At 31.1% G+C, this 23,915-nt stretch overlaps 1 protein-coding gene and 1 long non-coding RNA gene across 5 annotated transcripts; both read left to right on the top strand.

Moving 5' to 3' along the window:
* The first annotated feature begins 1,041 nt into the window (after positions 1-1,041).
* On the top strand, positions 1,042-3,460 carry LOC121222505 (uncharacterized). Its single transcript, XR_005919826.1, has 2 exons — positions 1,042-1,131; positions 3,273-3,460. It is a non-coding gene; the product is annotated as an uncharacterized lncRNA (long non-coding RNA).
* Positions 3,461-7,116: 3,656 nt separating this feature from the next.
* LOC107915700 (ribosome biogenesis protein BMS1 homolog) lies at positions 7,117-17,707 on the top strand. 4 transcript variants are annotated; one of them, XM_041103449.1, is made up of 20 exons: positions 7,117-7,304; positions 7,412-7,464; positions 7,614-7,776; positions 7,873-8,019; positions 8,812-8,902; positions 9,012-9,130; positions 9,294-9,484; positions 9,602-9,812; positions 10,881-11,118; positions 11,211-11,644; positions 11,808-11,958; positions 12,428-12,630; positions 12,766-13,112; positions 13,426-13,522; positions 13,599-13,817; positions 15,009-15,248; positions 16,247-16,456; positions 16,743-17,012; positions 17,117-17,320; positions 17,415-17,707. In XM_041103449.1, exons 3-20 carry the CDS (start codon positions 7,642-7,644, stop codon positions 17,577-17,579), a joined length of 3,672 nt encoding a protein of 1,223 aa, XP_040959383.1. In that variant the 5' UTR covers positions 7,117-7,304; positions 7,412-7,464; positions 7,614-7,641; the 3' UTR covers positions 17,580-17,707. The 4 variants fall into 4 exon arrangements, with proteins under 4 accessions (XP_040959383.1, XP_016700317.2, XP_016700314.2 ...); XM_016844828.2 differs by having other exon boundaries at positions 7,412-7,519; positions 12,431-12,630; XM_016844825.2 differs by having other exon boundaries at positions 7,412-7,519.
* The last annotated feature ends 6,208 nt before the right edge of the window (positions 17,708-23,915 follow it).

Raw genomic sequence — 23,915 nt, 5'->3', positions numbered from 1 at the left:
AATTCAAATGTTTACTTGAAATTTTAATTTTGATTTAATCATATACATTTAAAGAAACAAATACATCAATTTATTTTTGTATTGGATAAATATAATTATTTATGTATGCAATATATAAATATTTGTGTTAATAATTCACAAGAATTGGATCAAATCAAATTTTTATGTATACAATTGCATATTAAACTACAGTTGTTTATGATAATTTGTTTAATATTGTTTAATTGATATTTGTAAGTAATTTTTATAAATATTAAATTGTTTTTTAAAGAATATCTACAAATCCAAAACCGTGTAAACAATATGTCGAGCAAAAAGATTCAACATTACAAAATATTGGGTGAGCTTTGTTTTAGGTTGTGTGTTTTTTAAGGTGAATTTTTGCTATTAGTTCTTTACTTTGAAAAAGTTGTAGATTTAGTTTTTGTAGTTTAATTTGGTTGTTTTTAGTTTCTTTAATTTTTAAATTTTTAAATTTCAGTCATTATCAAATGATAATTGTTAAATTCATTAGGTTCTGTTATTTTAAAAATCTAATATGACAAACATATTATCATATATATAATGTTACATCAACTTGTTATTTTCACTTATTACTCTTTAAAAATTCAGTTAATGGATTAGCAGCTGTAACAACCCAATTTTGACCCTAATCGGACAGAGTGGTTTCGAGACCATGAATCCTAGCCAAAAAATATTTTTATAATGTTTTTAATGTCTATTGCATGTTAAGTTATATGTGTGAAAATTTCGTGTGAAAATTTGATAGTTTGAAGGCTCAATTTGATAAAATGGGCTTAATTGCGTAAAATAAGAATTTAGAGGTTAAATTTTAAAAGTACTCAAATGAGGTTGTCTTTTAAAGTGGAAGGAGTTGAATAGTAATTAGTCCATAAACTAGTTAGTGGTGGCATATTACATTACTAATTTTAGTATATATGTTTTATAAATTAATAATAATAAGGTTAATTTGGTCAGTTAACAAATTAAGGTTTATAATTAAAATAAAGTCAAAATTTGTGTCATTCATCTTCTCCAAAGCCGAAACTAAGTTAGGAATAATTCAACCATGTTTCGACAATTTTTTTTTGAAACAATTTAGGGTTTCGACAATTGCTTGGTTTAATTGAGGTATATTTTGGTCCCGGTTTTTTACGATTTTTATGTTTTTGTGATCGTTGTTTCGTGTACTATTTAGCCCATGTTTTAATTTTAGAATTTGATGGTGATTTTGAGTTTTACCATTGATGAATACTTGAGCTTTTTGTTAGTTGTTGATGAAATATGAAAGATAGGTGAAAGATTAATATGTTTTGTATTTGAATTTTTGGTGAAATCGAATATTTAGGGCTAAATTGTAAAATTTAAATTTATGGGGGTTAAAATGTGAAATAAATGAAATGTGTGGACTTGTATGAGAACCATGAATATTCGGCTCTTTTGTGGTATGGGCAAATTTTGTGTTTTATGCAATAGAGACTAAATTGAAAAAAATGTAAATATCAAGGGCAAAATGGTAATTTTCCCATTTATGTATTTTTGGATTAAATTGAATGTGTTAATAATTAAATTAGCTCATTTTGAATATATTTAAATAGAGAAACAAAGAAATCGAAATTAGGTCAGGGAAAAGCAAAAGTAGTCGAATAATCGTCCGACTTCGATTTTTCTTCGTCCGAGGTAAGTTGGCTAACTATTTAATGTTAGTAAATCAATATGTGTGTGTGTGTGTGAATATCTATTGTATTTTTATGTTAAGTTATAGTAAAAAAAAATACTTTTATTGATTAAGTTTGATATATGGATGGCTTATATGTGTACACTTATATTCGACTATATGAATATAAGTCAAATTAAGTTTTGGGATTAAATGTAGTTAAGAATGGTGCATAGATGGATATAATTATATATATGTATAACTATATGTTTGAAACTTCATTTGGAAATATTTGATGATATGAGGGCTATAATTGCAAAAACAATTTTCGAATATGTATATGTATAATTAAGTATAATCTTTGAGTTTGATTAAGGGTATATATATTGTATATGCTTAAATAATTTCGAATGAATGTCTCTATGTGGATTGAAGTATATATGTATATTTTCGAATAAGTACTGAACATATTTTAAAGTTTAAATGTTAAGTATATTTATATATAAATGGAAATATCGAATAGGTAACATATATAATTATTTCGTTTAAGTGTAAGTATATGTAAAGTTTTGTATTAAATTTAGTTAAGTAGCAGGATATATATATGTGTGAGTGTTTATGAAATTATTAAATGTTTGAGCAGAATTAAAGATAAAATTTACAAAATCTTATTATGGTGTACCACGAATATGTGGTTGTTGTAAAGAATTATTTGAGAAAGTCCTTTGTATATGTGAAATGAAACTTTCAGGTTTAAAACCTAGCAGGCTTAAGGCCGGTGGAGTTATTCGGATTTTATGTCTAGCAGGCTAATTACCGGTGAATTGAATCGGGTTTCTGAAACCTAGTAGGCTAATTGCTGGTGAATTTGTCTAAATATGTGAATTGAATAGATTTTAGTAATTGAGGAAGTTTATATTTCTATTCGGTATAGATTACTGATAAATTTTGTGTTTATATCTCTGGAATTACTAAATGAAATTGAAAGGTATATACAAATTGATATATGTGTGATTTGTTTAAGAAATTGAAGAAATATATCTATGTGCATATTGAATCTTAAACAGGTATACATATCATCTGCAAGGAATTTTTGATTATGGAAGTATTTGATTATTTATGATTAATATACAGACAAATGTGATAGATTATGAAAGGTGGATAATGCATTTATATTTATAATGAATAAATGTACCTGGTAAGAACACATATATCTTTATTAACTATTTATGAGAAAAGTATGAGCTTAATAAACCTTCATATGTTTGTGAAGTATATTTATGTATGTAAATATGTATGCATTTCGCATATATATATATGTTTACAAGTGTATTTATTAAATCTCTTTAAATTCAGTGATTTATAATTTGACAAATAAAGATGTGTTCTGCTATATAAATATACATTTGTATATTCGGTTTTTAGATGTTAAAGAATATATATATATATAAAAGTAATTATTGGGTTATATCTTGATGTATACGTATATTTGATTCAGTGTATCACTTAATAGCATATGTGAAGATTTCAATGTTTATTTATAGAGTAAGAAAATTATTCGATATTTATGTAATATAATAGCTTATTTTATTTGTTTATGTCTTTTGTTTTATAGTTATTAAAGATCAAGCTTCAAGTTCGGGAATCGTCAGCAAGATCATCACCCTATCCGTAGTCTTGGTATTTAAAATGTTTGTTTTTAAATTTTAATTATGGCATGTAAAAACTAGATTAATAAATTGTAAGTTGTATTTTGTAATAGTGGGAGTCCATATATTTTAAATATAATAATGGTTTAAGTTTTATCAAGTTTTAATTTATGTCTGTTTTGAGTGGAATTATGCATGGTAATGCCTCCTAACCCTAATTTGGTGACAAATATGGGTTAGAGATGTTACAGTAGCTATCATTTGCATCAATACTAAAAGTTCAAAATTTGAAAAATATAAGAATTTAGAATGATCCAATAGGAGAATAGGGATTAATCTACAACTATATGCATAGTACACGGCTCAGAGGCAGACCAGTATGGTTCCTCCAAAAAAATGGGAAATTTTGAATTCTCCATTGAAAATTTTAGAAAATTTTAATTAAGTCCGTCAAAATTTTTGGAAATTTTCATTTCTCTCTTGAAGTTTTTAGAAATATTTAATTAGGCCCCTTCAAATTTTTGAAAATTTTAATCAAGCTCTGTTAAAATTTTTGGAAATTCTCATTAATCTCACAAAAAAATTATTTAGACCCCAAATTTTTTTAAAATAAATCTTTTTAAACTTCTAAAATTTTTGAAAATTTTACTAGCCCCCCAAACTTAGTCCCATTATCTCCTAATAATAAGATTAATAATTGAATTTAACCAAACGAATTTAATTGATGTTGTTTGGGTTAAGACTAAAATTTTAGAATTCGAACAGTGCATGGACTAAAATTGACCAATTCAAAAAGTACAATGACTAAAATGGATCAAATTAAAGTATATGGACTAAATCATAACTTTTGTAAAGTATAGGGACTAATATATGAATTTGACATTTTTTAAAGTTTTAATGTCATTTTAGTCTTTTTTTTATTTTACAAACCTTCTTTTTTTCAAGTTTTAATGTTATTATAAATTTTTTTGTTTTTGTTTTTATTTTAATTTGAATAAATTTATTTAAGGATTGGTCTACCCTCTACATTTGAAGGTATATCTAATATTTGAGAAAGCTTAGATGAAAATATTAAATTTAAAATTTTGAGTTGGGTAAAAAAAGAGAGAACCATTTAAAATATAGAATAAGTTTGGGACTCTAACATTCAGAACCCGAATAATACCAGACCATTTTCAAATTTATAATATATATTTATATATATATATAGTGTAACTTATATCAAATTGAAATTACATATACTATATTATAATATAAATACAAAAAAAACTATTAAGTTGCATATATTTAAAAGCTTAATAAAAGAGGAAAAAGCATATAACCATAATAAAAAATATATAATTATTATTTATTAAATAAAATAATCATATTAAATAATAGGCGAACTTAAATGGATTCGGATAACATTTGAGGCCCATATTTCAAATTGAGTCAAGCTTGGACAAGTATACATCGGCCTGTCTAATCTCAAATTGTCCATGAGCATCTTAAATGATACATTTAAGTTGTTCGTAGTCGGTTTTTAAAATATGTATTGATAATTTTTATTTAATCTGAAAATTCAATTCTTTTAACTATAGATCATAAACTTTACGTTTAAATAATATATTAAAATAATTATGTTTAATTTCGAGTCAATTTCATTTTGATTTTATTCTTAAACACATTTGTTTTTGAGTTTATTTATAAGATATGATGTTGTTTGAATTAGATCAAATGGTTAGATCAATGTAGTGAATTAGACACGAGTTAAAAATGATTTTGGAGCGAACCGTTCGAAACTGAAGTTGAATCATAAATTGAGAATTTATTAAATAGGTACAGAATTTTTGTTAAGGGTGAAAAGAAGAGTAAGAACTTGGATAAATTAAAAGCTTGTTAATTTAGTTTGTAGTTCTACTTGGATTATTCCTATGTTTATTTTTTTTTAGAATTTTTTTCCTTTTTGGATTGGTTTGAAAAGTTGAATTTAAGGATGGGTTTGGATGGGCGGTGCGTTTACTTGCGGTTAGTGTAAAAATAGCGGTGGCAGTGAAATTAGATACTGTAGCGATACTGTAACGTGAGACAAAGAGTAAGCTAAACGCAACGCACCCAATCGCCCATCCCAACCCATCTTAAGTATTTGTAAAAATAATGGAAACCGATTAAATTATACTAATTCTGGTTTTTTGTTTGATTTAAGGTTGGATCAGACAATTGATCAATTTAATGTTTTCAATTCAATTTCGATTTTGAAATCCAAAAATATTTAAATCAAATTAATCGTCTTTACATATATTAAATATGATTATATATTTATATATAAACCCAAACCTATTAGGTTAGTAATACCAACTAAACCTAAGCCAAAACCCAAATTAAACTTGATTAAAACCCAAACTAAATTAAAATAATAAAATATTAAAATTATATAAACATCAAAAATTAAAAATTATAGAGGTAATATATATTTTGCCCCTGAATTTGTCTATTATACCTAGTTGGTACTTAAACTTATATTTCGTCACCTAAGTTGATACTTCCACACTAATATTATTAGTTTATGCTGACGTGACACTGATAGTCGATATAGTGATGACACGTGGTAGCCTCTCAGTATGTCGTATGTCAAACATAAATTAAATAAATAAAAATATTTAAAAATATATAAATTAATAAACCCATTTGTCCAAATTCATTCTAGATGTATTTTTAGCAAGTTTACATTTTTATTTATTTATAAAATATCAAATTATTATTATTTTCAAATTAAAAAAGTTTTTGCTTCAAGAATAAACTTAGGCATATGGTTATCCATATTGAAATGCATCTGAACAACTATTTATCTAGTTTTAGACGTGTCTTTTAGTTCTTTCATGTATTTATATATTTTTATAAACTTATAAAAATTTAGTTCTTTAATATATTTATATATTTCATTTTTTATTAATTTAAAATTTATATATTTTTCAAAATATTATAGACTTTTATATATTTTATAATTTTATATTTACATACTTTTCAAAACAATAACATAAAAACTAATATTTTATAAAAATAAAAAAAATATAAATTTGTTAAAAAATACATCTAGAATGAATTTAGACAAATGTTTGTCTAGATTCAAATGCATTTGAACAGTAATTTGTCCAAGTTCATTATTGATGTGAAAAACAAATTATATTTTAATTAATTTATATACTTTTAATGATTTTTAATTTATGGATGACATGTATCATATTAAAAAGGTTGCCTGCCGTGTGTCACAATTTGATTAGTTAACAATGTCATGTTAGCATAAATTAATGCTGTTAATATGAAAGTACCTATTTGAGTGAGATAATACAATTTCAAGTATCAACTAGGTAAAAGAAAGGGTAAATTTAAAAATAGTCACTTTTGTTTGCCTCATATTACATTTTAGTCATTTATGTTTGAAATGTTACGTTTTAGTCACTTACGTTATTATTTTGTTACGAAGTGGTCATTTTACCGTTAAACTCCGTTACTTCCCTAATGACAGTCCTACGTGGCAGTCCAAATGGGTTTTAAATGCTAACTTGGATGTCCTATGTGGTAGTCTAAATTGAATTTATTAAAACCCATTTGGACTGCCACGTAGGATCGTCGTTAGGGAGGTAACGGAGCTTAATGGTAGAGTGACCACTTCGTAACAAAACAATAACATAAGTTACTAAAACGTAACGTTTCAAGCATAAATGACTAAAATGTAATCTGAGACAAACAAAAATAACTATTTTTATAGTTTACCCTAAAAGAAAAAGGTACCAACTACATACAAATAGATAAATATAGTAACTAAAACCTAACATCCTAACACAATACCCCTTAGGTAACCTTGCCCTCTCCTCTTGAACTTTATCTCCTTGCTAGTGCCGTCCCACTTAGTCTTTACTTGTTTTGCAACTGGTTGCCACGGTTGTATTTCATTCTCTGCAAAAAAAAGCCCCAGCATCATCATCTTCATATAAGCAAATCGACTCCAAAGAAGACAGGTATGTTAAAAATCCCATAAATTATCACGATTAAATGTTAAAGTTCTTTTTATCTGTTTACCAAAGTTCTATTCTTGTATATGGGTTTTTTTCCGTTTCTGATTCAGGCCAAAGTAAAGTCCGGGAGTGTCCTTTTTTGACACTCTTCAAGGTGTGTTCGGTACGTATCCGGCCGTGTCGGCGGCGTTTCCGTGTCGAGCACCAGTACGACACTGGTACGAGGGGATTTTCCCGTGCCGTCTTACTTGAGTCTCTACTTGTTTTGCAATTGGTAGCCACAATTAGTAGTAACAAACATATTTCTGCCAGTTACCTTTCTATTCGCCAAGAAGCTGCCATGGCCATGGATAGTGGCGCTGATGGGCAGTCTCACAAGGCTCACCGCTCTCGCCACTCGGGTGCCTCTGCAAAAAAGAAAACCAAAGCCAAAAACAAGGATCAAAACTCCGACCAGAAGCAGCAAAATCCTAAGGTTCCATTGTTTTACTCCTTTTTACTTGCTATTAATTTGCTGTTCGGCTTTAGCTAATTTCGGCCTTTTAAATTAATCTTTCGTTGTATATATTAGGCATTTGCTTTTCGTTCCAATGCAAAAGCGAAGCGTTTGCAATCGCGTGCCGTTGAAAAAGAACAACGTAGGCTTCATCTTCCTGTTATCGATCGCTCTTATGGCGAGCTGCCTCCATTTGTGGTCGTGGTGCAGGGGCCTCCTCAGGTAAATTTCTTCCACGATTATTCTCTATTTTTTTGTTATATTTTGGAACCAAAGTAATTGATATTTTCTTGTTTGGAACAGAGGAGTTTTTAAATTTAATTGTCCTTTTAGGATGTCTAAATTGGTTTGTCACCATGAGAACTAGGTTAAAAAAGAGGTGGTTCCATTTGAATCAGATCTGCCTGTTACGTTGAGTGTAAAAGAAAATTATAAGGAAATATAAAGTCCTTTTCTAACATCCTGGACCAATGAAATATATATACTTTATTGAGAGCTGTTGCTGAAGGAGAAACGGTGCTGTTTAGCCTAATATTGGATTGAAATTTTAATTTGAGGATGTCCTAATTTCCTCATTTGAGATTTCACTATTTCATAGTTCTGTGAGGAGCTTTGATGTTAAGGATAGCATATGTTTGCCTTGTAATATGTGTTATAAAGAAAGGGTGAAGAAACCTTTGAATAGAGAAAAGAGGGGGAGGGAAGAATTTTGTATCAATATTGATGTAATTTGCAAGAAATAAGAGACTAATGTAGATTTTAAAGTGCTGACTTCGGAATTATTTATGTTTGACGTTATCGAGTAGAGAAATCTTGAAGATAGAACTGCAGCCTAGAAAACCTTGGAAATTGTTTGTTCCAAATGCCATTTGATGCTTAGTTTCAGATTTTTACCGACTTAGTAATTTGTCTATCTGTCTGTCTGGGTGTGTACAATTAACTCTATGTGGTAACATCTAGAAGTCTTTTTCCATGATTATTGTTAACTATTGTTGAACGTTTTACTCGTTGCAGGTTGGAAAGTCTCTTTTAATCAAGACTCTCGTAAAGCATTACACAAAGCATAATTTACCTGATGTTCGAGGACCAATAACCATAGTATCAGGTTGATGTCTCCCTAAATTTTAGTAGTTGTTTATATGTACTTATCTTGTTTAGAAAAGTAGTGGAGTTGAGGCTCCCTTGTCTGATGTGGGATTCATTGAACTTGTTAGGCAAGCAACGGCGCTTGCAGTTTGTTGAGTGTCCAAATGATATCAATGGTATGATTGATGCTGCAAAGTTTGCTGATCTAGCATTGCTTCTAATTGATGGAAGTTACGGCTTTGAAATGGTGAGATACTGAATATTTTTGTTATGCTTTCCATAGCTTTTACTTTTAGAAGATGGCAATCTGCTTCTTTGAAAATTATTATTTTTATAAATCTTCTCTTTGAATGTCAAGTTCCATTTAGTGAGAGTTTTTAATGTTTTAGATGCTTTTTGGTATTTTGTAGGAAACATTTGAATTCCTTAACATATTGCAAGTTCATGGTTTTCCAAAGGTGATGGGAGTTCTTACTCACCTTGATAAGTTTAAGGACGTAAAGAAACTAAAGAAAACAAAACAGCGTCTCAAACACCGTTTCTGGACAGAAATATATGATGGAGCTAAATTGTTTTATTTATCTGGTCTCATTCACGGGAAGTAAGCATCCTACCTAAGATTCTATTTTGACTACGCTCAACTGTGAAATTCCGTGGCAGTGTACTTTAATAAGTTAAATTGTGAGATTTATTGTTGCTTCTCCCTCTTATCTAACAGGTATCCCAAGCGAGAAGTTCACAATCTTGCAAGATTTATATCTGTTATGAAGTTCCCTCCTTTATCGTGGAGGACTTCTCATCCGTATATCTTGGTTGACCGTTTTGAAGATGTTACTCCCCCTGAGAGAGTGCAAATGAACAGTAAATGTGATAGGAATGTTACGCTTTACGGTTATCTGCGAGGTTGTAATTTGAAAAAGGGAACTAAGGTATGCCCTTTGAATCCTTTCTAACAATCATTGCTATGCTGCATGTTAAACTGTTGGGTATTTTTAAAGATTTAAAAGATTTTACCAGTGAAGATTCTGCCATATTTTTTCAGTAAGGCTATATAGTTGCCATAAAAGATGGCCTCATCCATTGCCATTATGCCCTAGAACTTGAGGTTGCACGTGCTCCAGCCTTTACCTTTTTTCTTTTACAAGAATCATATGGTTTCTTAGCTTGTGATATTGCTAGAATAACCTTGGCTCCTCGCTAACTTGGTTGTGGTAGCCTCATATCGTATCAGTGTCAAGTTTCCCATGGATGGAAGCATCCTCACTGTAGTTGATGATCTTAATGTTTAAAAGAGTGAATCATGTTTAGTCCCAAGATTGGTTCACTAGGGATGTCTCTGCCTTGATAATAACCTGTCAATCCATATATTTTCTTTTGGATAATTTTTTCCAAGCCCATTTCTTTAGTTAATGATATGACCTTGTGCTTCTACTATGCTCATGTTAATTAGTGTTTGCTAATTTGTTGTTCTGTTCCTTATTTCTTTGTTCTATTCTGTGAGTTACATGTCATGTCAACTTATTGGGGTGAAATTCAGTATTTTCTTTATTATATATCCACCACAACTGGTATGTTGATTTATGAATTTGATTTGTATTTTAGGGTGAAATCTAATTCAGGTGAATAATTATCCAAACACTGGCATCTGATATTTGCAATCTTTAAATAGTGCTAAAGTTCTGAGTACACCAGGGTGAAAGCTCTTAGGATGGATTTGGTTCTTGCAAGCATTCTGTATGGCTGGTGTTACATGCTTGTTTTCATTTATTTGTTCCATTTAGTACCAGTGTTCACGACTTGCGTTTTTATCAATAAAATTGAACTTGACTTTCTACATGGAAACAAAGTTATAAATATCATCTTGACTTGTTAGGATTTCACTTTCAATATGGATAACAGATCTTTTTCTTCTTCAATTAATTCTTTTTATTGTTATCCAATCTGGGAAATGACTTAAGTTTTATTGCACCTAAGTTTCATATACAATCTGTGATCAGATCCATATTGCCGGTGTTGGAGACTTTAGCTTGGCTGGCGTTACAGGCCTATCTGATCCTTGCCCTTTACCATCAGCTGCAAAAAAGAAGGGACTCCGTGACAAAGAAAAACTTTTTTATGCCCCCATGTCTGGACTTGGGGATCTCTTGTATGACAAAGATGCCGTCTACATAAACATTAATGACCACTTTGTTCAGTATTCTAAAGTTGATGAAATGGGGGGAACTACAAATAAAGGTTTTTAATCTCTTCCATTTTCTCATAATTTTTGCCCTATTGTTGAAGGTATCTTTAGATAATATCTCAACCATTCCTTTTTGTCGTCATAGGAAATAAACGAGATGTTGGTGAGGCCCTGGTGAAATCACTTCAGACTATAAAGAACCCAATTGATGAGAAGTTGGAAAAGAGTAAAATTTCCCTTTTTAGTCAGAATCCTAATAGCTCATTGGAAGCTGAAGATCACAACAGGGATTCTGATGAAGCACCAAAGCTAATTCGTGATATAGAGCCTTTGAAGCAATACCAGTCTAATGGAGAAGAAGATGAAAGTGAGTTTGATCTGGATAGTTCAGAGTCTTCAGATCAAGATGAAGGTGTTCCAGAAGGTGCAATGCTGAAAAGTGAAGGTAGGAATTTTGAAGAAGGAAATGCAGATGCGTCAGAGCGGCTGGGTCGAGTTAAGGAACAAGTTGAGTTTCACAATGGTAGGAAAAGGAGAAAAGCAATCTTTGGAGACGGTGTTGATCATAGTAATCTCAAGGTATTTAGTGATTATTCTTTGTGCTTGTATTTGAAGAACTATAGTTTTGTTCCACAGCAGGTAGGTGGAAGAGTCATGAAATCATATCCTTTCCTTCTCTCCAATGCATTGTTGAGGTTGTATTGTTGGGAAAACCCTTTTTCTTACACTAACTTCCTTGCAGAGTACAGATGAAGAGAATGAAGGTGATGAAGATGATGATGATGACGACGATGACAACGATGAAGGTGAAAATGACAGAAGCAATGAAGATAACGAGTCATGTTCAGGTTCAGAGTTTTCCGATGGTGATGAAGAGGATCTGAAGTCTGAGGGTACTGTTCATATATTATATTCTATTGTACACGTGTAATACTTCTCCACTAATAGACGTTATGCCATAGGCTATGCTTGTAGAAATTATGCTTTATAAAGCAATATAATGAATTTTGGCTACATAATAGCATAGCTGTCCAAGGGTAGGCACATACACTCAGTGCTGGGCTCATAATCTTAGTCTGCTAAAGCCAGACTTCGGCTTAAATTTATATTTCAAGCGTTGCTGGGCCTGAAATTGTTTTAGTTGTAAATAACTGAATTGTTGAATTTTGATTAAAAAAATATAAATTGTTTTTCTGGCTCACACTTAGCTTTTCAAATGTCAGAGTGATAGGGCCCAGCATTGGACGTCTCTAGATAGTGTCTCTAGCAGTTTAATTTCAGAAGTGGTTAATTATCATGTTAGATATTTTTCTCCAAGTTCTTGTTTTGCTTTTAATTGCAATTTTAACATTGTCCTTCTAGAAGATGGCATGGGAAACATATCAAAGTGGAGAGCATCACTTGTGGAAAGGGCCTCTAAAAAACAGAATATAAACCTGATGCAGCTTGTATATGGGAAATCTGCATCAACATCAAACACTTCCGCTAATGAAGTGAAGGACGACAGTGAGAATGAAGAGAGTGATGAAGATGAATTTTTTAAGCCCAAAGGGCAAAGGGCAAAGGTGTGTCCTCCGTGTAGGCATGACTGATTTATAATTTCAAAAGTTTGCATGTATGGATGCTTCAGTGTGCCATCTTGTTGATAATTTTATTTGTTTATATTTTATCAACTCTAATATTATTTTGTATTACTGTAGAATTCGATTGAAGGATTAGATGGTGGGAACATCAACACTGAGGACTGTTCAAAATCCACTAAATTTTCAGAACTTAAGAACTGGAAAGAGGAAGAAGTATATGAGAGTATTCGTGATCGTTTTGTCACTGGTGATTGGTCTAAAGGTGCCCTCAGAAATCAAATGTTAGAAGCTAAAACTGAAGAAGATGATATGGATGGTGACTTTGAAGATTTAGAAACTGGTGAGAAGCATGAGAGTCATCAGAAAGATGATTCTAGTAATGGTGGAATCCAAAAGGAAGATGATGATGCAATTGAGGAGCGGAGGTTAAAAAAGCTAGCTCTCCGTGCAAAATTTGATGCTCAATATCCTTTTATTAGTTAAACTACTTTGAATGTAGCCATTTATATTCTTATTTTCTGCCTGCTTGGATCCATCTCTTCCTGTTTATATTGGTAAATTGTATTAATGGCAGGGGGTGGGGGTTTGAATGTGGTACGCACTCCTGCTATTGCTGTCTGTATTTTCTCATCCATGCTCAAGATTGTTGCTCGCACTTGTGCCTTTTTCCGGACTGCATGATTCTTATTCTCTCAATGAAAGTTCAGTTTTGATTTCTGTTAAGTAAGATGTATATATGGGAAACTGTCTTTCTTTTGCAACCTTAACTTTTATTACTTATGATGGATCCGAATCACCGGAAGAGGAAACTGATGTACAAAATGGGGGAAAGTTTCACCGCAGTCAAGCGAATGACAGTGGGTATTATGACAAGGTAACTATGCATTTCTATTGATAGATCTATAATCTAACTTTTAGGTTTAAGCTCTAAATCTTTCTCGTTCTTCCAGTTGAAAGAAGAGATTGAACTCCAGAAACAAATTAATATAGCAGAACTCGAGGATCTTGATGAGACTACCCGATTGGAAATTGAGGGATTCCGAACAGGAATGTATCTAAGGCTAGAAGTTCACGATGTTCCTTTTGAGATGATAGAGTATTTTGATCCCTGTCATCCCATTTTGGTTGGAGGAATTGGTCTCGGTGAGGAAAATGTTGGATACATGCAGGTTAGAAGACACTTAAGATTATTAATATTGTGCTATTGTACTGCTGAATGATAGTCTTTCTCCTGTCTATATGTTGCACTGTTTTCTAGTTTTTATCTACCCATGGGTGCCCCCTTTTTCGCTTTAAGGATTGGAAGATATTTTTACTTAATCTGTAGTTCTAGCGTCATGTAGGATAAATGTTATATATCATCTCTCATGTTAATTTGTGGCTTCTTCCACTATTTTAGTTGAACCACTGTCTTCAGGAATTTTAAATATCTTCACTTTGTGAGTTTGACTTACTACAATGGATTTTTGGAGAAATTATAGTATCTAGTGCTGTTTCATGATTGTTTGCCTTATCGAAGGATTGGTGCTTCTTGTTGAAGAACGGCTCTTATATCTGTAGTAAATATCTGAACCATAAATTATATGAATTCAGAATAAATAAGTTTCCAAAATCGAAAAATGTGGAACACTGAATCAGTTAAAAGCTACTTCTCGATTCAAATGTTATTACTTGTTTAAAAAAGTTCAGGAATCTATTTGTTTTCTATGTGAAAAATACAAAAAACTAGAGAGTTGCATATGTAATTAACCAACCTAGCTTCCGTTCATATACACGTGTGATAAAACAATGAAATTCATAAGAGCTAGAGCATTGGTGTTATCTCACATCAGTTAAGTTTAGAATTTTGGAGTACAACTTTTCCACTTATTGTTAATTAGTTTTAGGTTGAATGTTTAGCACTGTATTAGACCTCTCTTGTTTTTAAAAATTATTTATTTTCCATGTAATATATTCAATTCTTTCACTTAATGATATTGGGTTTAATGTGATTTGGAGTTCTAACGTTTAAGTGGTGTTATCCCTTACTGGTTCTATCTTGAGTTTACAGTGGCCCCATGTTCTGGTTCTGTCTCTAACCCTATTGTCAAGTGATTTTAAATTGGATCTTAACAATTAGTAATAGTTTTGGTAGTAGAGTTCAGAGCTAAAACATTATTGAACAAGTAAATATAGATCTAAACTATAGGAAGGTTGTGAAATAAAATTTGATGAGATTTAGACAGGGTATATTTAGTATAACAATTTGGTAATCTATGCTACATTCCGGTGCATAGTGTCTCTATTGTGATTCGTATGGTGTTTGTATTCTATCTTGTTGTAAAACATACATGATCTAAGAGGTTTCCTTTTTCTTCCAGACGAGGCTAAAACGACACAGATGGCACAAGAAAGTGCTGAAGACTAGAGATCCAATAATTGTTTCAATTGGATGGAGGCGTTACCAGACCACGCCTGTTTATGCCATTGAGGACCAAAATGGAAGACATCGCATGCTCAAGTATACTCCAGAACATATGCATTGCCTTGCTATGTTTTGGGGCCCTCTTGCTCCACCCAAGACTGGAGTGCTTGCTGTTCAGAATTTATCTAACAATCAGGTCACTTTGCTCAATTTTATGTACTTTTCATGTTATGATCCTTATAAAATATGGAACAAGTGAGGATGGTGGTGAGTGATAATATAGTCAAGAATCTGGGAAGTCTTCACAGTACCGTCTGGCAGTTTAGTCCCTCTCCTAAAAACATAGCCAATTTAATCTTCGTACTTTTAAAACTTAAGCAAAAAGATATAATATGTAACTGGGTTTGGTGAATATTTAAATATTGTTGATGTGCCGGTAAAATGGTGACCATCGGAAATTAAAGCCTACATCACCACCCAGTTATTTATTGGTTCTGGTGGATCATTGTTATACAGAGAATTAAATATTCTTCTTTTACTAAATTAGATGTGGCCTCTAATACAATGAGAGGTTTAAGTGGTAAAACTTTTTTGTAGTTATGCCTGAAGCCCAAGAAAAGCCCTTTTGAAGCCTTGAACTAGTTTTTAATCCTATTAGTTATGATCCTTGCCATATCTTGCTTTGGATTGGAGCCCAAGATCCCTCAAAATGTCATCTATAAGATCAAAACTGATCGCTTTACTAGGCCAGCAACTCAACCTTGACCGTGCTGCTTTCTGTTCCAAAGTCACAGGTGAAGCTGTATATAAAATTCTTGGCTATTGCATTCCTGATATTAACTAATCTAATGCCATCCTCTAGTACTGTCGAACTTCTGTAGTTTGATAGTCAATGAATTGTACATGTTTAGTCTTTGTAAGAAACAACCTTTCTGATATTAAAGTTGTGTGAATTATTAATCTAGGGTTGGAAATGGATTGTAAAAAATTGAATGTTCGACACTATCCAATTTGTTATTTTCAGAGGGTTATTAGATCTACTATTTACAGTGTATATTTGGAGTGAGTTTCAATTTGACCCCTTGGAGTTGCCTGAATGACTCCAAACCCTTATTGCTTTGTTCTGTTTTTCACTCCATTGTTCCTTTCTGTTTCTTATACTACTCACTAATCAGTTTTTATTTGGCATAACAGGCGGCATTTCGCATCATAGCAACAGCATACGTACTTGAGTTCAACCATGCAGCACGGATAGTGAAAAAAATCAAGCTAGTTGGATACCCCTGTAAAATATTCAAGAAAACAGCCCTCATCAAGGATATGTTTACTTCAGATCTTGAAGTAGCTCGGTTTGAGGGTGCAGCAATTCGAACTGTGAGTGGGATCCGTGGGCAGGTGAAAAAGGTATGCTTTGTTCATATAGACTTGAGAATCTTGAGATTTGTATGACTATTTATCTTAGATTCTGCCAATGGCATTTACTTTTGAGAACCAGTCTTCTCTGATAGTGACTGCTCTAAAGATGAGTGGTAAAACGTGGAGAATATCCATGCCTAAGAATCCTTCTTAGGATCTTGCTTTGGTATGACGTAATTAAAGCATTATCTGCTATCTTAACACAACCCAAATAAATCCATGTCCTGCATAAAGAGATAGCAGTTAAAAGCTAATGGCATTTTATATTCCTCAGGCAGCAAAGGAAGAGATTGGTAATCAACCCAAAAAGAAGGGAGGGCAAGCTAGGGAAGGAATTGCAAGGTGCACCTTTGAGGATCGAATTTTGATGAGTGACATTGTCTTTTTGCGTGCATGGACTCAAGTTGAAGTTCCTCAGTTCTATAATCCATTAACTACTTCGTTGCAACCTCGTCAGAAGACCTGGCTAGGAATGAAAACTGTCGCAGAATTGAGGAGAGAACACAATCTTTCTATTCCTGTTAACAAGGATTCCTTCTACAAGGTCGTCTTTATTTGGATTTATGAATGCTATTTCTGTTTTAATATGAGTTCCTACTATATCCCTATTTCTGTTACGTTTACTGTTCTTATTGTGCATGTTTACAGCCAGTTGAGAGAAAGGCAAGGAAATTCAATACCCTTGTGATCCCTAAGGCGTTACAAGCTGATCTCCCGTTTGAATCGAAGCCCAAGAATATACCACACCGGAAACGACCACTTCTTGAAGATAGAAGAGCTGTTGTCATGGAGCCTCATGAACGGAAAGTTCACGCTCTTGTTCAACACCTTCAGTTGATTAGAAATGACAAGGTCCGTGTGTGATATTTATATTTCCATCCCTTGACGAGCTAAAGCGTTTTGCTAGTGGAAGCTTTTTAATGAAAAAATAACTTTAAATTTGCAGATGAAGAAGCGGAAGCTCAAGGAGGAGCAAAAACGGAAAGAAGTAGAGGCACAGAGAGCAAAGGATGAACAGGTGTTGAGAAAGCGTCGGAGAGAAGAAAGGCAAGAGAGATACCGGGAGCAGGACAAACTAAAGAAAAAGATTCGCAGACATGTGGAAGCCTGATGGTAATTATGCACTTGTGCATGCGTTTAATTGACAGTTATAAGTGATAAATTTTTGTTAAGTTATGTGCTATGCACCCCAAATTTTGTTCTAAAATTCCAATAGTGAATTGTCTTAGCTCTTTCCAATTTACAGTTGCAATTTCTTATTGATTAATTAACATTTCAAAGCTGCGGGTGTAGTCTGAATTACATGTGCCTTGATGTGTATAATCTTATGAATGATCCAGTTGATGGGTGAAATGATTTGAAAGCTAAACAAAAATTCAAATATGTTATACTAAGACTTAGACCCAAATATATACAATACTCAATTATTAAACATCAAACCCTAAAATATAATAAAATATACACCAACCTAAATACATGAACATTATATGATTAAACTCAAATCTAAATAAAATTTATTTTAAAAAATTTGGATGTTACTCTTCCTTGGGCTTTCTATTTGAATATTTGCACTAAAAATCGTTTTTGTATATTTGTATGATTTTATGTGACACTCTAAATCCGGCCGAATCTAGAGAAACCATTGCAATTTCTTTGAAAACCCATAATCCATTTGACTTGTAAAGATAACGCTATCTCATGCTAAGTAAAAATTCAATTTGTTTGATGATATTTTTACTTACACTTTCAAAACATTTAAGTTTGCAGCGAAATTCTTGATCTAATCCAATTTGGTCCCTTTACTAATTACCATGGTCTAATTGCCATCTTGGTCCCTTTACTAATTTTAATCTATAGTAATTAACTTTTACCTCTTTTACAATTTAGTTCTTTTGCCTAAATTAAGCAATCAAGCGTCAAAATTACCGGACTAAACTTCAATTCACCTATAATACGACTCTGTAAATATTTAATGAAAATATTTACGACCCTAAATTATGGAAATGGGGTCCTAATACCTCGTTTTCAATAACCACTTGACTTTTGAACCGAACCACTTATACTAACTTTTAATTCAATTAGTTCAATTCATCAAATCAAAATTCAATATAAAAATTATTATTGACTTATATAATTTAAATACCAATTATACGAACTTACTCATCAGATTTGTGGTCCTGAAACTACTATTTTCGACACCACTAAAAAACGGGCTGTTACAACTCAAGCAGAATAGATCCTAAATCTGTTTATGGATTTATTCACTTATGACATTTATAGTGTGGTATACCTAAATTCTGAGTAGAAGGTGGACTATGTATGCGCGACTCGTACACTTTGATGTAAGTAAAAACCCGAGTTCAAATAGGTAAAGAAACGAAAACTGGTGCGTTAGGTGTATGAATTCTGCAGTATGTAGCGTCATTCACAACAGTGGAATTCATAGCCCAAAATATGGTAAATGATGTCCTCTCATTGGCATTACATGGTTGATGAAAAGCAAATGTGCCTACGAGTCATCCGTTTTTGTGATGGATGACTTGATCACTATTTGATAGTGATTGGCTTTTCATGAAGGAAGATGTAACGATTACCATGAGATAAAATAAGATCATATTGGGAGAGTGGATATTATCCCAAAGAGATCAAAGATATCCTATGAGGGTAACATAGTTATAACAAGGTCATTGGACGAGCACTGAGTAATTGCTTTCGTAATGGTATGTCGTTGGGGAGAGCTCAGTCACGATACTATAGTGGAATGTCTTCGTCACTAAATGAGTTTAAAATTAATAGGCGAAAAGTCGAAACTTAATTATAAATCATTTGAGCCTCAATTACATGTCTAATCGGTCCCTCCACTAGCTCGCTTAAACCATAAATGAATTGCATGTTGAATAGAAATGAACGAAATGAATAGAAAAAGGGAAATGGGAAACATTCAGAAATGATTATGGCTTTCTCCGAAATGGATAAATGGAATCATTTGGAAATGAATGTAGGTTTCAAAAAATGAAAATGGAAATGAAAATGAAATGAGTACGTGACTTTTAAAATTAATTTCAATTGATAAAATAGGAGTGTAAATTGGTATAATGTGTAACATAATTAAATTAATAAAATGGGTAAACATTAAGAGCTAATTTTGTTATTAAATAACATATGTATTTGATTAGATAATAAATACTTTTCGAATAAAAGGTCGATTGAGAATTCACTAATAAATAAAAAATATAATTAATCAACAAACATAAAGTGTAATGACAAAATTCGTTACACAAAGAGAGAATGCAAGTTTAATATTTAGAAGTAGCATTGTTAGAAGGAGGAGTCGGAAACTTCAAACATAAACTATAAAACGAGTATGAAAAACTAAAAATAGACATAATTAATACCTTAAAATAAAATATAATTAAGCACAATATCATGTAGTTGAATTGAGTAGCCCAAATCAAATCTTTTTAAGCCCTCAAATCTACTTAACCCTATAAGCTTACAAGAGTCTACTAGCTTATTACTCCATACTTAAAAGATAAAAATTAAAATTTGGGCCAATTCAACAAAATTAAACCATTACCATAATTATTAAATTTTGAAATAATTACAAAATAGTCACTATTTCGTATTTCATTAACAATGATTGGGCCTCCACCCATGTGCATTAAAGACAGTTTACACCACCACCTTGCGCACAAAACAATGGAAATTAGCCAAGGAAAAAAAAATTGAAGTTGATTTTCAATTAAAGGCAAATTATAGGGACTCGGGACTCCAAATGCCTTTTAAGTCATGTTAATTAGGCACAATATCATTTTTTTTAACAAAATGTTTGAGTAAGAAAATTATTTTAGGAGGGCTGAAGTTAAATTTTAATTTTTATGATAGTAAAAATGTAATTTAATCATTTGAATAGTTTATATCTTTATAATTTTTAAAGGATTAAATCAAATTTTATCATTTTTAAGGGGTCAAACTACAATTTTATATTTATTAATTTTAAAATTTAAAAACTTTAAAAGACTTAAATGAAAAATTTAAATGGACCTAAATAGAAAATTTTCCATTATCATTGCACACTTATATTAATCATATTTATTGGATAAAAAAGACTTGATCTTGACTGTACATTTATATTAATCATATTCATTGGATCAAAAGTGTCTTTTCCTATAAATAAGGCATCACCCCCTAATTTGAATTAATAACACTTTTAATATTTTTCTTATATTTGCATTATGTTTTCTTATCGTGCTTGTTAGTATTTAAAAGTATATGTGAGTGTAAACTTTATTTTCTCTAATTTTATTAGTGTAAACTCGAATAAAATTGTCCAAACCGATCGAACCGAATCAATTTTATTTGTATAAATTTTCAATATAAACTTGGATGGTAGTTTCTAACCGGTTTAGATTTTGAATTTCAAAATTTTTAAAATCGAATTAACTGACTTAACATACTTATTATATATAATATATGTTAAACTCAAACTCAATATCCTATAACTCATTCTACACCAAAACTCAAATTAAATCCTAAGCCCAAATGCCCCAACCGGCTAGAACCAAAATCCAAAACCAGATTTTTTTTATAGAAATGAAAGAGTAATTAAAAAAACAAAATAAAATATAATTCCTAAATACCAAGTTTTTTAGTTAAAAAAATGTTTTTGAGTAAAAAATTTTTTTAGGAGGGCCGAAATTAAATTTTAATTTTCACGATAGTAAAAATGTAGTTCCACCATTTGAATAGCCTATATCTTTATAATTTTTAAAGGATTAAATCAAAATTTATGATTTTTAGGGGGCCAAAGTACAATTTTATATTTATTAAATTTAAATTTAAAAACTTTGAAGGGCTTAAATGAAAATTTTAAAGGGACCTAAATGGAAAATTTTCCATTATCATTACACACTTATATTAATCATATTTATTGGATAAAAAAAGACTTGATCTTGACTGTACATTTATATTAATCATATTTATTGGATCAAAAGCGTCTTTTCCTGTTTTGAATTAATAACACTTTCAATATTTTCTTATATTTGCATTATGTTTTCTTATTGTGCTTGTTAGGACTTAAAAGCATACATGAGTGTAACTTTATTTTCTCTAATTTTATTAGTGTAAACTCGAGTAAAATTGTTTAAACCGATGGAATCGACTGGATTTTATTTGTATAAATTTTCAATGTAAGCTTGGATGGTAATTTCTAGCCAGTTTCGATTTTGAATTTCAAAATTTTTCAAATCGAGTTAACTGATTTAACATACTTATTAAATATAATATACGCTAAACTCAAACTCAATATCCTATAACTCATTTTACACCAAAACTCAAATTAAATTCCAAGCCCAAATGCCCCAACCGGCTAGAACCAAAACCCAAAATCAGAAGAAAAAAAATTTATAAAAATGAAAGAGTAATTAAAAAAACAAAATATAATATAATTCCTAAATACCAAGTTATTTAGTCAAATATAAACTTAAAAAGCTAAAACCCCAAGTAAAAAAAACTTGCACTTTTGAAGTCGTTACCTTGGGGTAATTTACCAATAAAAGTCTTTTTTTTTTTCAAAATTTACCGAAATGGGCCAACTATTTAATTATTTACCGGAATGGTCCATTTTTCTCGAAATCGCGTCCACGTCAGCGCGATGTCAGGGTACGCGCCAGGAAATCTCGTCCACGTCAACGCGACTTGCTGACGTGGCATGAACAGTTTATGTTTTTTAGCTTGGAAAACTTTGAAAGGCCATAACTTTTGGCTCGGTTGTCCGATTGAGATGATTTTTTTTTGAATAACTTTTCGAGATCCACGCGCTGACAAACTGCTTAGAGATGAATAGGGACTAATTTGTAAAGTATAATTTGTTAGTTACGAGTATAGGGACTAAAGTGTAATTATTTCAAAATTAGCATGAAATTTTTGTATTTAAGAATATTTCAATGTTATGGAAGGATGAAATTGAATTTGAATTTAAAAACGAAGCTTAGATTTGAAAATATGACTATTTAGGTTTTAGGGACTAAATTGAATAAAATGGAAAATTTTAGGGAACTTCTCAAAAGTGGAATGAGCTGACTTATACCTATGATAGGATGATATAAGACAATTCTGTAAAAAAAGATCCGGTGTTTACTTCAAACAAATAAGGAAAACAATGATTTGAATGTTTCAAAATTCAATTTTAAACCGAAAAATCAAAATTTAGGGGCAAAAAAGGATCTTTTTTGAAAAAAAATGCGGCAAACCGCCTACGGCTATTTGTCAGCGCATAGATCTCAAAAATTTATTCGAAATAAAAAAAAATCGTCTCAATCGGACAACCGAGCGAAAAGTTATGGCCTTTCAAAGTTTTCCAAGCTTAAAAACATAAACTGTTCATCCACGTCAGCAAATCACGTCCTCGTAGGCGCGGTTTGTGTCCACGTAAGCAAATCGCCCTGACGTGGACGCGATGTCCTGACACGTACCCTGACATCGCGCTGACGTGAACGCGATTTCGCGGAAAATGACCCATTCCGATAAATAATCAAAAAATCGGCCCATTTCGATAAATTTTAAAAAAAATGGCTTTTATTGGTAAATTACCCGTTACCTTGTTGCTTAGCTAAGGAAAAACAATTGAAACTGATTTTAATTAAAGGCAAATTACAGGGACTCGAGACTCTAAATGCTTTTAAGTCATTAATTAGGCACAATATCATTTTGTTAGGTATAAAAATTTCAGAACAAGATGCTTTTGAACATGGAGTGAAGGTGGAAATTCTTTTTAGGAGGGTTGAAATTAAATTTTAATTTTTATGATAGTAAAAATATAATTTTACCATTTAAATAGTCTATATTTTTATAATTTTTAAAAGTTTAAATCGATTTTTTATCATTTTTAGGAAAACTAAAGTGTAACTTTAAATTTACTAATTAAAAATTGTAGAAACTTTAGTGAACTTAAATTAAAAAAAATTATTTTAAGAGCCTAAATAGAAAATTTTTATTTTAACTATATTAATCATATTTATTGGATCAAAATAACCTTTTCTAACAAGGAATCATCCTCCCTCATTTGTAAGCTAGAATTTGAGTTAATAACACTTTTAATATTTTCTTATATTTGCATTGTGTTTTCTTATTAAGCATGTTAGGACTTAAAAGTATATGTGAGTGGGAACTTTATTTTTTCTAATTTTATTAGTGGAAGCTCAAGCAAAATTATCCAAACCGATCGAATTGACGTAATTTAATTTGTATAAATTTTCAACGAAGGTTTGGAGGGTGATTTCGGGTCAATTTTGATTTTGACTTTTAAAATATTTGAAATCAAATTAACTACCTTAACATATTTATTAAATATAATATATATATTAAACTCAAACTCAATATCTTATAACCCATTTTATACCCAACACCAAATTAAATCCCAAACTCAAATGCCCCAACTGGTTAGGCC

The sequence above is a fragment of the Gossypium hirsutum genome, chromosome D10 (assembly GCF_007990345.1).
Source record: "Gossypium hirsutum isolate 1008001.06 chromosome D10, Gossypium_hirsutum_v2.1, whole genome shotgun sequence".
Classification (NCBI taxonomy): domain Eukaryota; kingdom Viridiplantae; phylum Streptophyta; class Magnoliopsida; order Malvales; family Malvaceae; genus Gossypium; species Gossypium hirsutum.
Note: the sequence above shows the minus strand (reverse complement) of the source record. Positions and strands in the feature narration are given on the sequence as shown.

Bases quoted from the DNA above. Each gene is read 5' to 3' on its own strand.
- LOC107915700 (XM_016844827.2), top strand. From the start codon at position 7,642: ATGGCCATGGATAGTGGCGCTGATGGGCAGTCTCACAAGGCTCACCGC. The intron at 9,131-9,293 runs GTGAGATACTGA...GGTATTTTGTAG, and splicing joins GAAGTTACGGCTTTGAAATG to GAAACATTTGAATTCCTTAA. The intron at 11,959-12,427 runs GTACTGTTCATA...TTGTCCTTCTAG, and splicing joins AGAGGATCTGAAGTCTGAGG to AAGATGGCATGGGAAACATA.